Source organism: Brassica rapa, chromosome A10, assembly GCF_000309985.2.
Source record: "Brassica rapa cultivar Chiifu-401-42 chromosome A10, CAAS_Brap_v3.01, whole genome shotgun sequence".
NCBI classification, from domain to species: Eukaryota; Viridiplantae; Streptophyta; class Magnoliopsida; order Brassicales; family Brassicaceae; genus Brassica; species Brassica rapa.
The window spans coordinates 6025965-6043847 of record NC_024804.2 but is presented as its reverse complement, the minus strand read 5'-3'; the positions used below and the strand labels follow the sequence as shown (position 1 = coordinate 6043847).

General features: G+C 35.8%; 2 protein-coding genes across 2 annotated transcripts; both read right to left on the bottom strand.

The window, feature by feature from the left end:
• Window positions 1–232: 232 nt before the first annotated feature.
• On the bottom strand, window positions 233–1756 carry LOC103843876 (uncharacterized protein At5g50100, chloroplastic). Its single transcript, XM_009120652.3, has 8 exons — window positions 1566–1756; window positions 1350–1495; window positions 1141–1248; window positions 998–1054; window positions 847–912; window positions 690–750; window positions 562–608; window positions 233–454 (listed from the first exon to the last, which is right to left on the bottom strand). Exons 1-8 carry the CDS (start codon window positions 1684–1686, stop codon window positions 416–418), a joined length of 645 nt encoding a protein of 214 aa, XP_009118900.1. The 5' UTR covers window positions 1687–1756; the 3' UTR covers window positions 233–415.
• A 14303-nt stretch (window positions 1757–16059) lies between these two features.
• LOC103843877 lies at window positions 16060–17026 on the bottom strand. Its single transcript, XM_009120653.3, has 2 exons — window positions 16748–17026; window positions 16060–16616 (listed from the first exon to the last, which is right to left on the bottom strand). Exons 1-2 carry the CDS (start codon window positions 16934–16936, stop codon window positions 16239–16241), a joined length of 567 nt encoding a protein of 188 aa, XP_009118901.1. The 5' UTR covers window positions 16937–17026; the 3' UTR covers window positions 16060–16238.
• Window positions 17027–17883: the final 857 nt, after the last annotated feature.

Sequence of the window (17883 nt, the reverse complement as noted above, 5' to 3'; positions counted from 1 at the left end):
TTGTTCGTATAGTTTCGATTCTAACTTTGGCGACGTCTCACTGTTATTTCGAAGACTATACAAATGTTTTAAGTTCTGAAAAGTTTGCGAACGTTTTTCGATTTGGAACAAATGCGGCCCTTCGCGAAAATTTAATGTTTGTAGAGATTTTTGCGTACTGAAGCGTAAGAGTTCATAGAATGCATATTGTAGTAAAAGTTTTAAAAAGCTCAAATATTTACTCAAAAGGGGATAAGTAACCGAATTATGTCAATTTTGATTTCGAATATTCTTATTTCCAAAGGAAGATCTGGTCCGATATATACGTAACGTACTTTTTATCTAATACATCGAAACACTCAAGTTTACATAATGCGGGAAAACAGAGCATATGTAACTACAAACTGGTTGTGGTATATGTAATTTGTAAGAAAAATCACGTCTTGCACGCCTTACTGTTACCACATGTCTCCACCTGCCAACAAAAATGATCTCCTCGGTTTCTTTTTTTGAGTAAAAGATTGAGAAAGAAAAGCGATAAAACGAATGCTCTCTACTTTGTGAGGTTCTCTTTCTCCCTACCTTATTTTTCTTTCTCGCTTCAAGAATAGCTTCTATAGGTGGCCGCCCTATTCAACAAAGATATAGAACTTTAAAGCACAAAATAAACTTGAATAAAGTTTAAGCATGATTCACGTCATAACGTATACCTGTGACCTGAAGTCGATACTTAGCCCAGATATCATACACTGCATCAGCTACCTTCCCTATCTGCAAGTAATCATATGTTATCCATGAACGCAGAACAAGACACGATAAAAGGGGCACGATTCTTCAAGAATCCAACTTGCAAGAGAGAGGCTTTACTGGTTCAAATTTAGTGATAGAGTAAACCCATCCAAGCCCAACCAGTTCATATAGTTTCCTAAATGCCTGAAAACGTTCAAACGGCCAATTAATAAAACATTAATATGCTATACGAAATGGGTTTAGTCTAAACAATGATGTTAAGCTTTACCTCCACACCCGTTACCACATTTCCATCGGACTGAATCGCGTGGATTTGCCCCATAACCTGATAAAAATCTCGATCAAATCCGAACCAGAACAATAAAAACAGAGGATGGTACAAACTAGAGAAGGTTAAATAAATCAATTTACAGTTTCGTAATTAAGCCCTTGATTCTCTTGCGGGGAATAATCATTGGAACTGATGTCGACGAACTTTATCGTTCCATATTCCTCATTCCTTTCCTTAAGCATATCAACCTTTTTGACAAGAAAACGGAAACAGAACAATTCAGCATTGAGAGAAGTATTTTCAAGTTTAGTTATGAACATATGAGATAGATGCTTATTTTTAGGTAGACCTCACGCATACAGAGAGGGCAATCCCCATCGTAAAGCATTTTGATTTTCCAATTCTCAGGTTTTGGTTTTGGCTCATCGTTGTTCTTCGATTGTGTACCGCGATCAACACTTTCTCCTTGTATTGCCCTAATTTGATATCTACACCCTACAAAGAGAATCATATATATGCCAATTTAACTTCTTCAGATTTTCGGTGACGAACCCTAATTTGTTACCTTTTGGGATCATTTGAGGTTTGAAAATGGGATAGAAATGGTGCGATGATATCGATCGAAGAGAAGGGTTGTTTCGGTGCTTCCATATTACGAACGCAGCAGCAGCTCCTCGCGTTGCCATTTTGTATTCTCTTCCAATTTTTCTTTCAAATGCAAACGTATGTATTTTGTAATCTTTCTCCTCTGGGTTATGTCTGGGTGGTGGTGATTAGATCAGTTACGCTAATTATCTCTGGTGCTGATAGTTACACGTGGTACAATTTCCATCCATGTTTGTTCAACTGTTGTGGACTACCGAAATCGAAACATCTGGCGTCTGTATGTTTACTGGTTAGTCTGGTGGTACCCTGGTTTATAGGCAGGGAAAGAAACTTACTCAAGTATTAAATTAACTTTTAGTTTTTTTTATACATAATTATTAGATATATCTTTCATCCAAAAAAAAAAAAAATAGAATCATATGGTCTTATATTTCTCTTTACAAATGATGATAACTTTTCCATGTACCGAATGTTTTATACCAATACGGATTCTCATTTTTGAGAAAGAACATTATTGAGGATCCAAAATCCTATATATATAAATTGAGAAATATTACAACTTTTTTTATACCCACGTGTCTAATAATAATTCTTAGAATCATTAAAAAATAGACTGGTCAATCTAATTATATAATAACATTTTTATTAAACTAACCATAAATTTATTATTAAAGTTCTTTATTATTTTCTTAAATAAAAGTTACGCAATTGTCTAATATGGCTAAAATATATATGATAATTAATGATTGTAAATAATAAAAAATTTGAAAAAATGAGTGTATATTCTATCTTATTTGTTTAATTTTAAACTATTAAAATAAATTCAAAAGTCACATTAACAATATAATAAAAAATTTAAAATTTTTTGTATATGTTATATTTTGAATTTTTAAAAACGACTACCAGTTCTTAAAAGTGTTAAAAGTCTCACATTCAAATTTTGTGATCCATGGATTAATATTTTTGTGATGACAAGATACAAACGATTACAAAATCATATAAGTAACACGTCTAAAATATTTTAAAATTAAAATATATATATCGTTTTAAATTAAACTATATACCATATAAAATATATAAATATTTTAATTTCAAAATTTATTTTTAACAATTTTTGGAGAAATTTCATGTTCACCACTTTCATGGTACCACTTTTCATCTTTGCCAACACTAAAGAGACATTTTCAAAAATATCTTCTTCATTAAGTTACAAAAGACTCTTATACCCTTGTTCTATATATATAATAAATCATTATTTAAATAAAAGAAAAAAATATGTTTTTGAATTATACTTTTTCAAATTCGAACAATTTTATAATTTTTTTTTGAATTTTGTTTTTCAAATTTGTTTTATATTTTTTTCAAATTTTTTTTAAAATTAAAAATTATGTTTGAAACTATTTTTTAAATTGTTTTTATATTTTTAAGTATTTATTTATATATTTATTAAAATCTTAAATTTCATATTTCAAAAACTCTACACCATCCCTCAACTATAAACCCTAAGTCTAGATTAGTTAACCCTAGGGGTATAAATGTCTTATACCCTTTATTAAAAGTAAGGGTAAAAGTGATTATTGTAAACATGAAAAGTAGTAATATGAATGTTGCGGCAATTTCCTACAATTTTTTGATAAAAGCTTTGAAAAAATATTGATAACTTAATTTTTAACAAATATATTAAAATATACTATATATGTTAATATCATTTAAATATAGTTATATATTCTATCAAATAAAAAAAATTATTGCTTGGATTAATAAAATTTATTTATATGTTCGCACCAATTTAATAATATATGTAATAATTATAGACTTTTTAATTATTCAATATACATTTCTTATTTAATAATATGTAAAAACATATAATACATAAAATAATTTATATATATAATGTTCATCCCACGCAAGGCGCAGATCTTAACCTAGTTTGATAGATAATTTGATAACTTTAAAAAATCGAAACGATAAACTAGTTCGAAAAATAGACATAGATTTCTTAAAACTGAACAGACACGCAAAAGGAGAGTATCAAAGTTGGTTTTCAGCAAATCTGATTGCTCCTACAACATCAGCGCCATTACATGCCGTATGCATGGAGAACACATATTTGGTTGATGGATCCTGGACATCAACCACTTAATTCAGTGGCTGCAGAACACTACAAGAAACTCAAGCTTAACGAGGAATATTAACGAGGAAAAAAAAACCTCGTAAGTTTACGTCAACTTTACGAGGATTTTACGTGAATAACGGTATCATCGTTATTTCCTCGTAAACTAACGACAAAAACCGTTCGTCGTAAAGTCGATGAAATGTGACGTGTCATTTACGAGGAAATAACGATGATATCATGTTTCACGTACGTTCCTCGTAAAGTGGACGTAAACTTCGCGTCTTATTTACGAGGAAACTATTTACTTGGATTTAGCGAGGAAATTTTGAATCCACCAACTTTGTAAGTGACACACGTTTTTTTTTTGCACCTAATTAATTTTGAATCCACCAACTTTGTAAGTGACACACGGACATTATTGAAGTCGAATTTCCAGGGATACTGAAGCTGAAATGCGTCCTCTTCAAATGTGAATGGTTCTATCCCGTCGTCAACAGAGGTGTTCGGTCTAACAAATTCGGTGTAGTTGATGTCAACGGTGGACGACGGTACAACAAATTCGAGCCTTTCATCTTAGCTTCACAAGCAGACCAAGTTAGCTTCCTTCCATACTCTCGGATGAGAGATTCGGGTATAAATTGGTTAGCAGTGATCAAAGTAACACCTCGAGGACGAATCATCAGTGGAGAAGAACCACCATTGCAAGAAGAACAGATAAATGAAGTCGAGGAACCTGAACAAGAAATTGATGACATCCTTCTCATTGATCCGCATAATCACGAGTACGAAGATCTTACCGATGATGCCACAGACGAAGCTGTTGAAGACGAGTTTAATGAAAATGAAGACATTTCTAGTGATGACGAGAATGTCGATGAATCCGATTGATGTATTTTCGATTTTGTGTAGTTTGTTTTATGAATAAGGTAATGTGAGAGTTTGTTTTATGAATAAGGTAATGTGGGAGTTTGTTTTGTGAATAAGAAAATGTGGGAGTTTGTTTTATGAATAAGTAAAAGTGGGAATTGTGGTTTGGAATATATGAATTAGAAGATAAGGAATTGTGGTTTGGAATGAAAATAAAGATAGGGTTTGGAATATATGAAGTAGAAGATAAGGAATATGGGGTTTGGGGTTTGGGGTTTCGGATTTTAGGGATTTAAACGGAATACTCGTTAATTCCTCGTATGTTGACGTCGAACTTACGACGAATTCCTCGTTTATTCCACGTAGGAGAGATTCGTCGTAAATACCACGTAGGACAAATTCGTCGTAAATACCACGTAGGAGAGATTCGTCGTAAATACCACGTAAAATAAATGATGAACGCGGCCCACTTTAATTCCACATAGGACGGAATCGTCGTAAAAACCACGTAACCAAAATCGTCGTAAACACCTCGTACTGTAAAAACTAGAAAAAAAAGAAAAAGAAGAAATATACTCGATTTTGTGTAGTTTGTTTTATGAATAAGGTAATGTGATAGTTTGTTTTATGAATAAGGTAATGTGGGAGTTTGTTTTGTGAATAAGAAAATGTGGGAGTTTGTTTTATGAATAAGTAAAAGTGAGAATTGTGGTTTGGAATATATGAATTAGAAGATAGGGAATTGTGGTTTGGAATGAAAATAAAGATAGGGTTTGGAATATATGAAGTAGAAGATAAGGAATATGGGGTTTGGGGTTTGGGGTTTCGGATTTTAGGGATTTAAACGGAATACTCGTTAATTCCTCGTATGTTGACGTCGAACTTACGACGAATTCCTCGTTTATTCCACGTAGGAGAGATTCGTCGTAAATACCACGAAGGACAAATTCGTCGTAAATACCACGTAGGAGAGATTCGTCGTAAATACCACGTAAAATAAATGATGAACGCGGCCCACTTTAATTCCACGTAGGACGGAATCGTCGTAAAAACCACGTAACCAAAATCGTCGTAAACACCTCGTACTGTAAAAACTAGAAAAAAAAAGAAAAAGAAGAAATATACTCGATTTTGTGTAGTTTGTTTTATGAATAAGGTAATGTGAGAGTTTGTTTTATGAATAAGGTAATGTGGGAGTTTGTTTTGTGAATAAGAAAATGTGGGAGTTTGTTTTATGAATAAGTAAAAGTGAGAATTATGGTTTGGAATATATGAATTAGAAGATAGGGAATTGTGGTTTGGAATGAAAATAAAGATAGGGTTTGGAATATATGAAGTAGAAGATAAGGAATATGGGGTTTGGGGTTTGGGGTTTCGGATTTTAGGGATTTAAACGGAATACTCGTTAATTCCTCGTATGTTGACGTCGAACTTACGACGAATTCCTCGTTTATTCCACGTAGGAGAGATTCGTCGTAAATACCACGTAGGACAAATTCGTCGTAAATACCACGTAGGAGAGATTCGTCGTAAATACCACGTAAAATAAATGATGAACGCGGCCCACTTTAATTCCACGTAGGACGGAATCGTCGTAAAAACCACGTAACCAAAATCGTCGTAAGCACCTCGTACTGTAAAAACTAGAAAAAAAAAAGAAAAAGAAGAAATATACTCGATTTTGTGTAGTTTGTTTTATGAATAAGGTAATGTGAGAGTTTGTTTTATGAATAAGGTAATGTGGGAGTTTGTTTTGTGAATAAGAAAATGTGGGAGTTTGTTTTATGAATAAGTAAAAGTGAGAATTGTGGTTTGGAATATATGAATTAGAAGATAGGGAATTGTGGTTTGGAATGAAAATAAAGATAGGGTTTGGAGTATATGAAGTAGAAGATAAGGAATATGGGGTTTGGGGTTTGGGGTTTCGGATTTTAGGGATTTAAATGGAATACTCGTTAATTCCTCGTATGTTGACGTCGAACTTACGACGAATTCCTCGTTTATTCCACGTAGGAGTGATTCGTCGTAAATACCACGTAGGACAAATTCGTCGTAAATACCACGTAGGACAAATTCCTCGTTTATTCCACGTAGGAGAGATTCGTCGTAAATACCACGTAGGACAAATTCGTCGTAAATACCACGTAACCAAAATCGTCGTAAACACCTCGTACTGTAAAAACTAGAAAAAAAAAAGAAAAAGAAGAAATATACTGGATTTACATGTGGCAAGACTTCTAGCAATTATATTACTTAAGTCTCACCAACATAAATTCCAATATCATCTTCTCTTCCTTTTTTCTCAAATTTTTATAATTTGAATAGGATTGGATTTGAGAGTATGATGTGAGATAGGGTGTGATTTGGGAGTTTGGGTGTGGGTTGAGAAGGAGAGTTACGGGTATATTTATAGGGAAGCTTTCCTCGGTAATTCCACGTAAGCAAAATCGTCGTAACGTCCTCGTATCTAAAAAACACGGGCTTTTGTAATTCCTCGTAACTTCCTCGTATAATAAATCGCGGGCCTTTGTAATCTCTCGCTGTTTCGTCGTAAAAAAAAACACGGGCCTCTGTAATTCGTCGTAAAATTACGAGGAATTTGCGACGGAATGTAATCTTATATATACACCCCGAGCGCTCACTCTTTCTTTCCTCTCTACTTCCTCTCCACTTCCTCCCTGTTTCGTTGCAATGGTAAGCCTCTCTAATTCCTCTCTAATTTGGTTAGTTTAGGTAGATTAAGTGGTTAGTATAGGGAATTTAGATAAGTTTACGGATCTTATGTTATTTAGTGTTGATTAGGTGGATAATGTTGGAAAATATACTGTTGACGAAAATTTAAAAAATTAAATTTTTTTCTCAGGTTCGAAAAGGTAGACTTACTGCCCATTACAGAGAGATGTTCGGTGAGCCGGGTAATCGTTTAGACCCGTCGTCTTCATCAGCTCCCGGTTCTTCGGGACAAGAAACTGTCCCCGAGACTCAGTACACTCAGAGAGTCTTTGGGTCTCCTTCTTCTAGAGGACCATCGGTTCCTCCTCCCCCGATGACCATGCGACAACGAAATCCTATTCCAGGCGAGTCAACATCCGACACACATGCCGAGGCGGATGTAACGGCGAGGAGTGATGAATTCTATCGGGCGATTCACGACCCTTAGTTCTTTTTAATTTCGGTTCTTGTATTATGAATTCAAAACTTATTTATATATAAAATATTTTGGTTTTGATTTTTTTAGAATTTTAATTTTATTAATAATTTAAATTATTTAAATTATTTTTTTAATTATAATTTTTTATATTTATGTAAAATAACGAAACGAAGTAAATTCGTAGCTAATTTTGCGACTTCTTTACGTGGAAGCTTAACGAGGTTTTTACGAGGAATTGTTTACAAGGAAATGACGTGGAAAGTTCACGTGGTCTTTACGAGGAAAGCTATCAAGGTATTTACGTTTACTTTACGAGTATTTACTTTCGAGTTATTTACGTGGGTTTTACGAGGAACGTCTTTCGTGGTATTTACGAGGAAATTTAGCGACGTCCTTACGTGGAAGCTTTACGTGGTCTTTACGACGAAATATTTCTCTTTGCTTTTACGACGAAATTATTTCCTCACTATGTTACGACGAATTAGCGAGGATATATGCGTTACGACAAACGTATAACGACGAAACGGGTTTCCTCGCTAATTCCTCGTAACACTGCTTTTACGACGAAGTCACGAGGAAAACTGCCCTCGTAAAACTTGTGTTTTCTTGTGGTGGAAGGGTTTGAAAATATATCTTTGGACAAATTCGATTAAAGGGGACAAGGAACCTAAGTAGACCGAAGTCAGCTTTGCATTCAGAATTAGAAACAATGATTTGGGAGAGGGAGAGTATTCGTCATTCAACTTGCTAAAATTTTGAAACAGACTGCAAGAACTTGATCCCCATATGATTTAAGAGTTATGCATGGCCAAATTTCTCAACAGAGCTGAAAAAAATAAAAACTATTCAAAGATGATTTCATGCATTTAAGTTATCATACTTCCTCGAAGACATAATGCAATTTCGGATTCGCTAGATAGAACTGCAATATCTTTTTCATAGGGAACTTTGGTATGTTGGTTGTTCTATTCCAGTCGTGACTGTGCAGACCACCTCTTGTGTGAGAAATAGAGTGGTCGTCTGATGTAAAAAAAGAATGATGATAAATTATACGTAACATATGTAATATTGATAAACAATTTAAATTACAATGTTCCATAACATAGCTCTCCTCATAATACTTGGATCGACAAATGGTTCTACATGTATAATATCTTTGAAAAATTTGATAAACATACTCTCTGATATGCTTAAATTAAATTTGTATAAATTTGTATCCAGACTTTACAGTGGAATCACTTATTGATCCCATTTCGCGAAGATGGAATTCGCAGGCCCTACGGGATTTGGTAGACCCACAGGATGTGAAAATTATAGAAAGTATACCACTGAGCAGAAATCAGATGGTCGATAGAGAAGGATGGCATTTCACAAACAATGGAAGATTTACGGTTAAATCAGGATACCAAGTAGAGCGGATCTACCCGGATAGGGAATGACCACCATTATTGATGGGACCAACAGTTGATGCTCTGAATGCATTTTGTTGGAAAATCCGGTGTCCACCAAAAATAAAACATTTTCTTTGGCAATTGGTATCAGGGTGTGTAGCAGTTAAGAAGAATCTGAAGGCGCGAGGGATGCAAGGTGAGATTTATTGTGCAAGATGTGGAGCGGAGGAGGAGTCGATTAACCATGTGTTTTTCGAATGTCCTCCAGCACTTCAGGTTTGGGCTCTTTCAAAGATACCAACAAATCCAGTCATTTTCCCAACGAGTTCTCTTTTTATGAATATGGATCATCTTTTTTGGAGGGTTGTTCCACAGATGGAGGATCATCAGTTTGCTTGGATACTATGGTATATTTGGAAAGGAAGAAACAATAAGGTTTTTAGTAATTTGGATATGGATCCTAAAGATACTCTAAAACTGGCAGAAACGGAATCTACACTCTGGGCAGAGGCACAAGTTTTGAATGAACAGAAAATGGGAACTCAGATAAAGGTTACGACTCTTCCGTCAATTTCCGGACGATGGTGTTTTATAGATGGATCATGGAAAGAGGGTGATATTTTCTCGGGTCAGGGTTGGCTCAGTACGTTAGAAGGATTTGAGGGACTGATGGGAGCAAGGAATGTACGGGCCACTTTAACACCATTACATGCAGAGATGGAGGCGCTACTATGGGCTATGGAATGTATGAGAAACTTACGACAATTTCAGGTTACGTTTGCAACGGATTGTTCTCAATTGGTGAAGATGGTTTCGGAACTAGAAGAATTGCCAGCTTTTGCAAGTTATTTGGAAGATATCAAGAGTCTGAAAGAGAGTTTCATACGATCAGAGATTATTCATGTACCAAGAACGCAAAATACAAAGGCGGATAACCTAGCACGCAGTGTTAGGACACAAACGTCTTTCGTCGTTCACATGGATCAACATCTCCCAGCGTGGTTTACAGGGTCAATATGAGTCTGTAATGTTGTTGACAAAAAAAAAAAAAAAACCTTCAAGCTACTCTCTCAAGTTAGAAGTTCGTAGTAGTACATGAGGACCGAATCCACATAGACCTAATGTTTCAAACAGTAGACTTTAGTATTCAAATTAAGTTAGGCAAAATAATAGAAAACAATAAAAACAATGAGTAAAAGAGAGATGTATGGGAGAAAACGCTACATCTAGAGATATCAAACAAGAGATTCAAAACATAAATCAATAGATGCCAAGGGTTTGATTAGGTTTAATTCTAGAACTCGAATTCAATAGTAAGTTATCCAACTCTCGCTGCGATAAACTATCATAATTCCAACTCTTATCTAATACCAACTCCCATTGCATATCCGATGAATCAAACAAGCATTAAACTAGATGTGTTATTGTTCAGCTAAAATCCTAGACCAACTCTCGTTCTATTTTGATTATCCTATGATTCTAGATTCAGGTTATCAGTCTCACTCTCGTTCTATTCCAACTACTCTAGACGCTAGTATGATAAACAATCCTGGTGTATAAATCTATAAAGAACCCTAGCAATCAATGATTATCATTTTGACATTAAGCTCTTGAAATCCATAAATCTAACAAAAGATCTACTTAGAAATGAAACTAGAAACAGAAATCATAAACTGAATAGAAATAATATATAAAACCAAAGGAGTTCCATGAAACTCTGAAGGAATTCTTCTCTTCTCTCAAATCTAAACTAAAGCTTAGCCGTCAATGACTTAGAAACATGCAATATAGGTTAAAACACATTGTGGGTTCTTTTGTATATAAGGGAAGCTTTGGAACCAAACTGCAATTTTTGAAACTTCATTAAAAATCATTGGGTACTTTGTGAGGAGGGGCTTCGTTCCACGCCCACGTGGCGTTTCACGACGTTGTTCATAAACTTGAATCCTCGACAGCTTCTGCTTGCGCGTCAGACGAATCAATCTTCAGTAAAACGAGCATAACTTTTGATCTAGGATTCTGATTGACTTCAAACCTGTGGCATTGGAAAGCTAAAGTCAAAGCTCTATTTTGTATTAAAATATAAGCTCGAGATGAAAATGATAAGGTTTCTATCAGTTGCTAAAATTCTGACGCTACTAGGCGGTTCTGCATCTTAAAAAGCTCCAAATCTCCAAAGTTGTCCAAAACATACATAAATCTAAAAATGCCCTAAAATAGACTCAAATGCATAATAAATACTATAAAAAGGACTTATACCTGGCATAATATAGGTAAATTCCATGATATATCAACTCTCTCAAACTTATCTTTTTGATTGTCCTCAAACAGAACATAGAACAAATCTTTGGAAGAGGTTTGAAAACACAAAGACCCACCAGCTCTTTATAACACCACCATCACCTCTACAATGTTGCAACCACATATGAGGAATTTCCATGTATTCAGCCCCAGCCTAGCAACCTTTCCATAGCACAACTCATCAGATACCATTTGATATATCCCTTTACTAACCTCAATTTTAAAATATAAAACTGAAGGCTTTATCTTGGGAACATCGATCAAAATTCATATGGAATCTTACCCCAACATGTTTATGAACACACATACAATATTTTCTAATTCTTTCCTCCCTCTCTTCTCACTTCTCTCAGTCAATATCTCCTTTCTTTGAAGGGTTTTTTTTTTTTATTGACTAAGATTTTTGGATATGCTTCCATGAATCAAGTCCTAATGGTTATAGCCACCAGTTGATGTTCACTTCTTTTGAACCTTTAGATCTACAAATCTCAATTCCAATGATGTACTTTAGTTCATCCAAATCCTTATATCAAAAACAGATTTAGTAAAGTCCTTAATAGATTGATACCAGCTTTGTCCCTTCTTATTATGATAATATCTTCAACATAAACACGAAGAACAATAATATCTGATGCTGAAGTGAGAGTAAAGAGAGTTTTCTTGAGTTCAGACTTCCTAAAACCTCTTCCATTGAGAGTTCTACTCAGATTGTTGTACCATGCTCTAGAAGATTGTTGGAGACTGTAAATAGCCTTCTTCAACCTACAAATATTCCCTCATTTAACCAAATGCGAGGAGGAGAATAAATGTAGACATCATTTTCTAATTCACCTTGAAGAAAGCCAATCTTTACATCTACTTTTCATAAGTCTCATTCAATATTGGTTGCAAGAGAGAGATTATTTCAAATTGTGTGAAGTTTGGGAACTGGTGCTGAAGCTAAGTATATGGCAAACATCTTGAGTTGGATGAGCCATAGCCTAAGCATTTAAATAGAATATTGTGTTTATCCAGCTTGAAGGATCCCTTCTTATTCTTGTGATCCTCCTTAGAGGTTGAGTTCCAAGTTCATTAACCTCTTCCTACTCAACCTCATTAATTTGAGCAGATTCTCCGTGAACTTCGTCTTGCTCAACCTATCTTGAGTAGATTCCTCTTCAGATTCTTCTTGGATCACATCTTGATTATGATTTTCTGAGTCTGCTTGTTCTTGTATGTGTGTCGTTTTAGGTATATTTCCCCCTCATGATCAAGGTGGGATGATCTTTTAGCTTCTTCAACTTCTTGAGATAGTAGTAGTAGATGATTCCCTTATTGGTTCTTGATCTCGGGTTAGAGTAATCCCAAAATTAACCAATATGATCTGAAGATTTGTGGCCTTATCGGAGGGTATTTGAGAGAGATCCTCAAAGTCATCCTAATTATTCTTCTCATAATACATTTTTGATTCCATAAACTTTACCTCTCCTGACAGCAAAATTTTTTCTAGTAATAGGATCATAATACCTATATCATTTTCGAGTTGTTGAGTATCCAATGAACTTTGATTTTGAAATTTTGCTTCAAACTTGTTTCTATGTTCTCCTGGTATAAAAATATAGCAAAGACACCCAAACACACGTAAGTGATCTAGAGATGGTTTGATCTTGTTTAGTACCTTAAAAAGGGAGATGTCATTGAGAATCCTGGTGGGAATCCTATTGATAAGATAGCAAGCAGAGATTACAACATTATTCCAGAATCTCTTTGGAACATTTGTATGAAACATCATAGACCTTGCAGTCTCCATCAGGTATCTTGGTGGGAATCCGATTGATGAGATAGCAAGCAGAGATATTTATCATTTTTAATAAACATCATGAAAAATCAAGTTCAAATCTCTAACATGAGAATGACCGATTCTTGCATGCCCCCAAAGTACAATTATTAAGAACAAAAGTAGAGTTAAAACCACAAGTAAGTTCAGAAAGAGATTTGGTGTCTTCAAGCAAGTACAAACCTTCTTTTGCAACTCCCTTTCCAATCAACTTACTGCTCTCAATATCTTGAAACTTTACATTATGAGTAAAGATGACATTGCAATTCAAATCAGTAGCAACCTTTTTTGCTACCAAGATATTATAAGGGAAACCAAGCATGTAAAACGCTCTAGGTTCTGTAGTAAACTGCTTCAGGTTTCATACTCTTTTAATTGGTATCACCATTTGCATTGATAACATGTCCTACAACATGTTCACATTATTAATTAGTCTAGTGTCACTTATCATGTGATGAAATGGACCATAATCAACAATTAAGAGTTTGTACATTTTTAATGCAGCAAAGGAGTTACCAAGAGTGTTACCAGAATTTTCCTTGAGAGTTTAATGAGAGCATCAAGATGAGACCTCCTGATCATCTCATTTTTCAGTACTCCTCGAGTCATAATTATGAGTTGACAATGCATTACCACAAATATCATTTTAGTAAGAAGATGGACCAGCTTTTTCAAAAGCATCAATTGACATATGAGCTGATCTAGATTCCTATTAATTAAACATGCTTGGATTGAGGTGTGGATGATGAACGGGTTTGGATATCGGGTAAAATGCCCTTCCCTAGATAGTTTTATGTAAAATTATTTTGTAAAATTGTTTTAATTCATTTTACGAAATGTATTCTGTAAAAAATCGAAGTTAGTTTAACATAAGTTTATTTTGGAAAACTGTTTTGATTTGCTTTACGAAAGGTTTTACGTGAAAATTTTCTAAAGTAGTTTTATGAAAGTTTGGGATAAAATATGTGTACCTATTGACGAGGGCGGACTTGGTTTCCGTGACTTTCACGCGTTCAACCTTGCCTTACTAGCAAAAAAGTTGTGGAGATTACTTCAGTATCCTCACTCTCTCTTAGCTCGAGTTCTAAAAGGTAGATATTACAGACACACAAACCCGATGAATGTGCAGAAGGCAAACAACCCATCCTATGGATGGCGAAGCTTATTAGCCTCAAAAGAAGATAGGGAATGGACATACAACGAAAGTATGGGAGGAGCCCTGGCTCCCAACGCAACCAGCGAGAGCACCACTTAGCATTGACAACGTCCGAGATGAAGACTTCCGCGTTCATCATCTCATTGATGCTCAGAATCAGTCTTTGAATCTAGAGATACTAAACGCAGTCATCACCGCGGAGGATATTCCCAGGATTACATCACTCCGGGTGAGCCGTACAGGTCGACATGATAGTTACTCCTGGGATTTTACGAAGTCCGGAGTATACTCGGTGCGATCAGGCTACAAAATAGCCCAAGAGCTCCACTCTGCGGCCAGCCCGAACGTTGTAACGGAACCTAGTACAACAGAACTGAAGAAAGAAATACTTAAACACTTTCTATGGCAAGTTACAACAGGATACCTAGCGAAGGCGAAGCAACTTAAAGAGAGACATTGTGCTAATGAAAGTATATGCGTTCTATGCGGTGATGAAAATGAATCTATCAATCACACAATCTTTGAGTGCCCACCGGCCCTACAATGTTGGGCTCTATCTGATATACCGTCTTCTCCGGGGCTGTTCCCGAGTAACTCTCTATACTCAAACATGGACTTCTTGTTATTTCGTGCTAAAGAAAATTTAGTGAGGTCAAAGGTACTGGCCGCATTCCCATGGATCGCTTGGTATATCTGGAAAGCGCGTAACGAGAAGATCTTCAAAGACAAGGATATCACGCCGTTGGACTCACTGCAACTCGCGGTTAAAGAAGCAGAGAGCTGGACACTAGCGCAGAGAATACCCGAAGACACGGAGGGTGAGAGGGACGAACAACGAAGAGCACGACACAGTACTAGTATACAAGAGCTTCCCGCAGCTAGATGGAGATGTCAAACTGATGCATCTTGGATAAACGAAAGAGACAGTCGGGATGGGCTTCGTACTGCTGGAGGACGACATACCGATTCTATTTGGAACACAGGGACTACGTGTCACCGTATCCCCACTCCACGCCGAAGCCGAAGGGCTACTGTGGGCGATGCAGGAAGTGCTGAGGCATGGAATCAGAGCGGTACGTTTTGAGTCTGATTGTGAACAACTAATCAAGCTGATAAGGGATGACGAAGATTGGCCTTCAATGGCATCTGAATTAGACGAGATCAAAGCTTTATCGGCTGAGTTTATTGAGTTCTCCATAGCATACATTCCAAGATCTGCGAACATCCGTGCAGACTCTCTAACCAAAGGGGGAAGATCACGCGTCTTCGGTTCACCGTTTGTCAACTGCTTTGCACCAAGTTGGCTAGCTCTAGACGCTGGCCAAGAGGCTGCTAACTAGTTTTGTATAAGTTTTATTTCCGATGTCAAAAAAAAAAAAGTTTTACGAAAATTTGTTTCCTAAAACTGTTTTTGTTTTTTATATGAAAGTTTTTTTTTTCAATTCCGTAATTAGTTTTACGGAAGTTTGTTTCCTAAAACTGTTTTGTTTCGTAATCCTTCCAAAAAATGTTCTTTTGATAATTCTTGTTTGAACAGAAATTAACTTATTTATTTTCAGGGAAGAAATATATGAAGTTTGTTATATCGTATGTCCTCATGGCTATACGAAATTATTCTCTCCATTTTTTGTAAATGGTATGATTTTCAGGTGATCTTAGCCGTAGAAATCGTTAGAACAGATTTTTGACCCCAACAATTTCCACATATATTATAGAATTTTCCTAAGATTCAATTATCAGCGACATAATGTTGTTTATATGTCTTTTGAATCTATTCAACTTTTTTACCAAAAGCAAACCACAAACCGAAAACCCCGACTTAGTTCAAACATCATTAAGTACGACGAAGTATGTTCTCGTCGTCGTCATCAACAGCATCGGTGGCACCAGCAGCGAGGTCAAGAAGTTTGTCCATCTGCAATGTCATATCCATGAGCGTCTTGGAAGATTTATCCAAGTTTTTCCCAATCAAATCCTTCACGCGACTAGTGTCATCACCAGAGACCATGACGTCGTAGTTTGCAGTGTCTGGTGTTTCCTTAAGCTCCAATGATGCGCTTTTTAGAGACGCAACAATTGCTACATAGGCGTCATGGCACTGGTTGAACTGCGTCTTCAGTGCTGCCTCGTTCTTGGCTGTGTCGGCCGCAAAACCAGCTGTCTTCTCAGCATGGGCTATTGCTAGGTTGATTACGGCTTCCGCCAATGGTAACTACATGTAATTAAATTTACAGTTTTGAAGTAGTTGTAGTGACGATTTTAAATCAATGTTGGCATGAATCCAAGGAAGCAAAAATTTATCAATCTATTCGAACAAATTGATCTGTGTTTAGATGTTTGTACCAGGCCGGTGGCAGAAACCGTGGGAGGATAGGTGGTTAATGTGTCGACACAAAAGGTTTTGTTTTTGACTCGCTGGCAGTTGGCATCAATATATTCTCTGTTAGTCAAGGCTGATGTTGGGGCAGAGAGAAATTGTGACAAGATTGCCATAATACTAAGGACGAAGAAATAACCTGAGGAAGAAGCCATTTCTGTCGCCGGAGTTATTTTATTTCTCTCGACCTCTAAGTGATGGGAATCAGATTTTGATGTTAGCTTTTGTTTAATATGCTATATCAGTTTAGGGATGGATATATATATAGCAAACGCAGTCTAATTTAACAACGTCCATCTGCTTCAAATTTGGTCAATTTACTAAATCAATTTATCTTTTCCCAAATAAGACAATATCTATAAATAGATCTTAATTATTTCTGTGTCCCATCGAAAAGTTTGCTGAAAATGAGTTGTTCTTGGTGAAGAGCTAATGATTCATGGTTTCTACAAATCGTTTAGTCACAATACTCAGTATTCAGTTTTTGACAAGCCGTTAAGAGAAGAAGTTTACTAAAATAACACAAATTAATTATACATGACCTTTTTGAAAATTATTAGAATGTTTTTCTGTTCGAAATTGCATTTGCCCATAGTTATGATAAAAAAAAACATTACCAAAACATCTTTAGCATTTGATCGTTGGCGGATTTATTTTTTCAAAAAAAAAAAAATTTATCGAGTAATAAGTTTGTTTATAAAATTTGTATAGAAAAATAAATCTAAAATTATAGTGTTGTCAGATTTTCTTAGAAACATCAGATTTGTTTCTACGGCAGAGTTAATTGTCTGATTTAATTGGTCGAATCACCTTAAACGGACCGTCTCAGGCGAGCTGTCATCGACATACTTCTGATTCCGACCAGACTTCTTACTTCGGGATGGTTGCACGAACGATCTGTGAGGACGGTGTTCTGAACCACCGGAGCAAGTTGCATGAAGCGTTAATCTACAAACTGCCAAAGACAAGTCGTCATAGACATCTTCATGAACGTACCGCCATGAACGAACCATCACAATCAAATCGCCACGGGTGGACGTGTCCTCGCGATAACACGTCATGCTCGAGACTTGCGAGCAATCCGAGTGACTGCGAGAGAGCG

What these genes read in the sequence shown, in the direction of transcription:
- LOC103843876 (XM_009120652.3), bottom strand. Translation starts at nt 1,686, where the DNA reads ATGGCAACGCGAGGAGCTGCTGCTGCGTTCGTAATATGGAAGCACCGA. An exon ending in ATGTGGTAACGGGTGTGGAG is followed by an intron (nt 913 to 997) that starts GTAAAGCTTAAC and finishes GAACGTTTTCAG; the next exon opens with GCATTTAGGAAACTATATGA. An exon ending in CTATCACTAAATTTGAACCA is followed by an intron (nt 751 to 846) that starts GTAAAGCCTCTC and finishes GATTACTTGCAG; the next exon opens with ATAGGGAAGGTAGCTGATGC.
- LOC103843877 (XM_009120653.3), bottom strand. Translation starts at nt 16,936, where the DNA reads ATGGCTTCTTCCTCAGGTTATTTCTTCGTCCTTAGTATTATGGCAATC. An exon ending in CGGTTTCTGCCACCGGCCTG is followed by an intron (nt 16,617 to 16,747) that starts GTACAAACATCT and finishes AATTACATGTAG; the next exon opens with TTACCATTGGCGGAAGCCGT.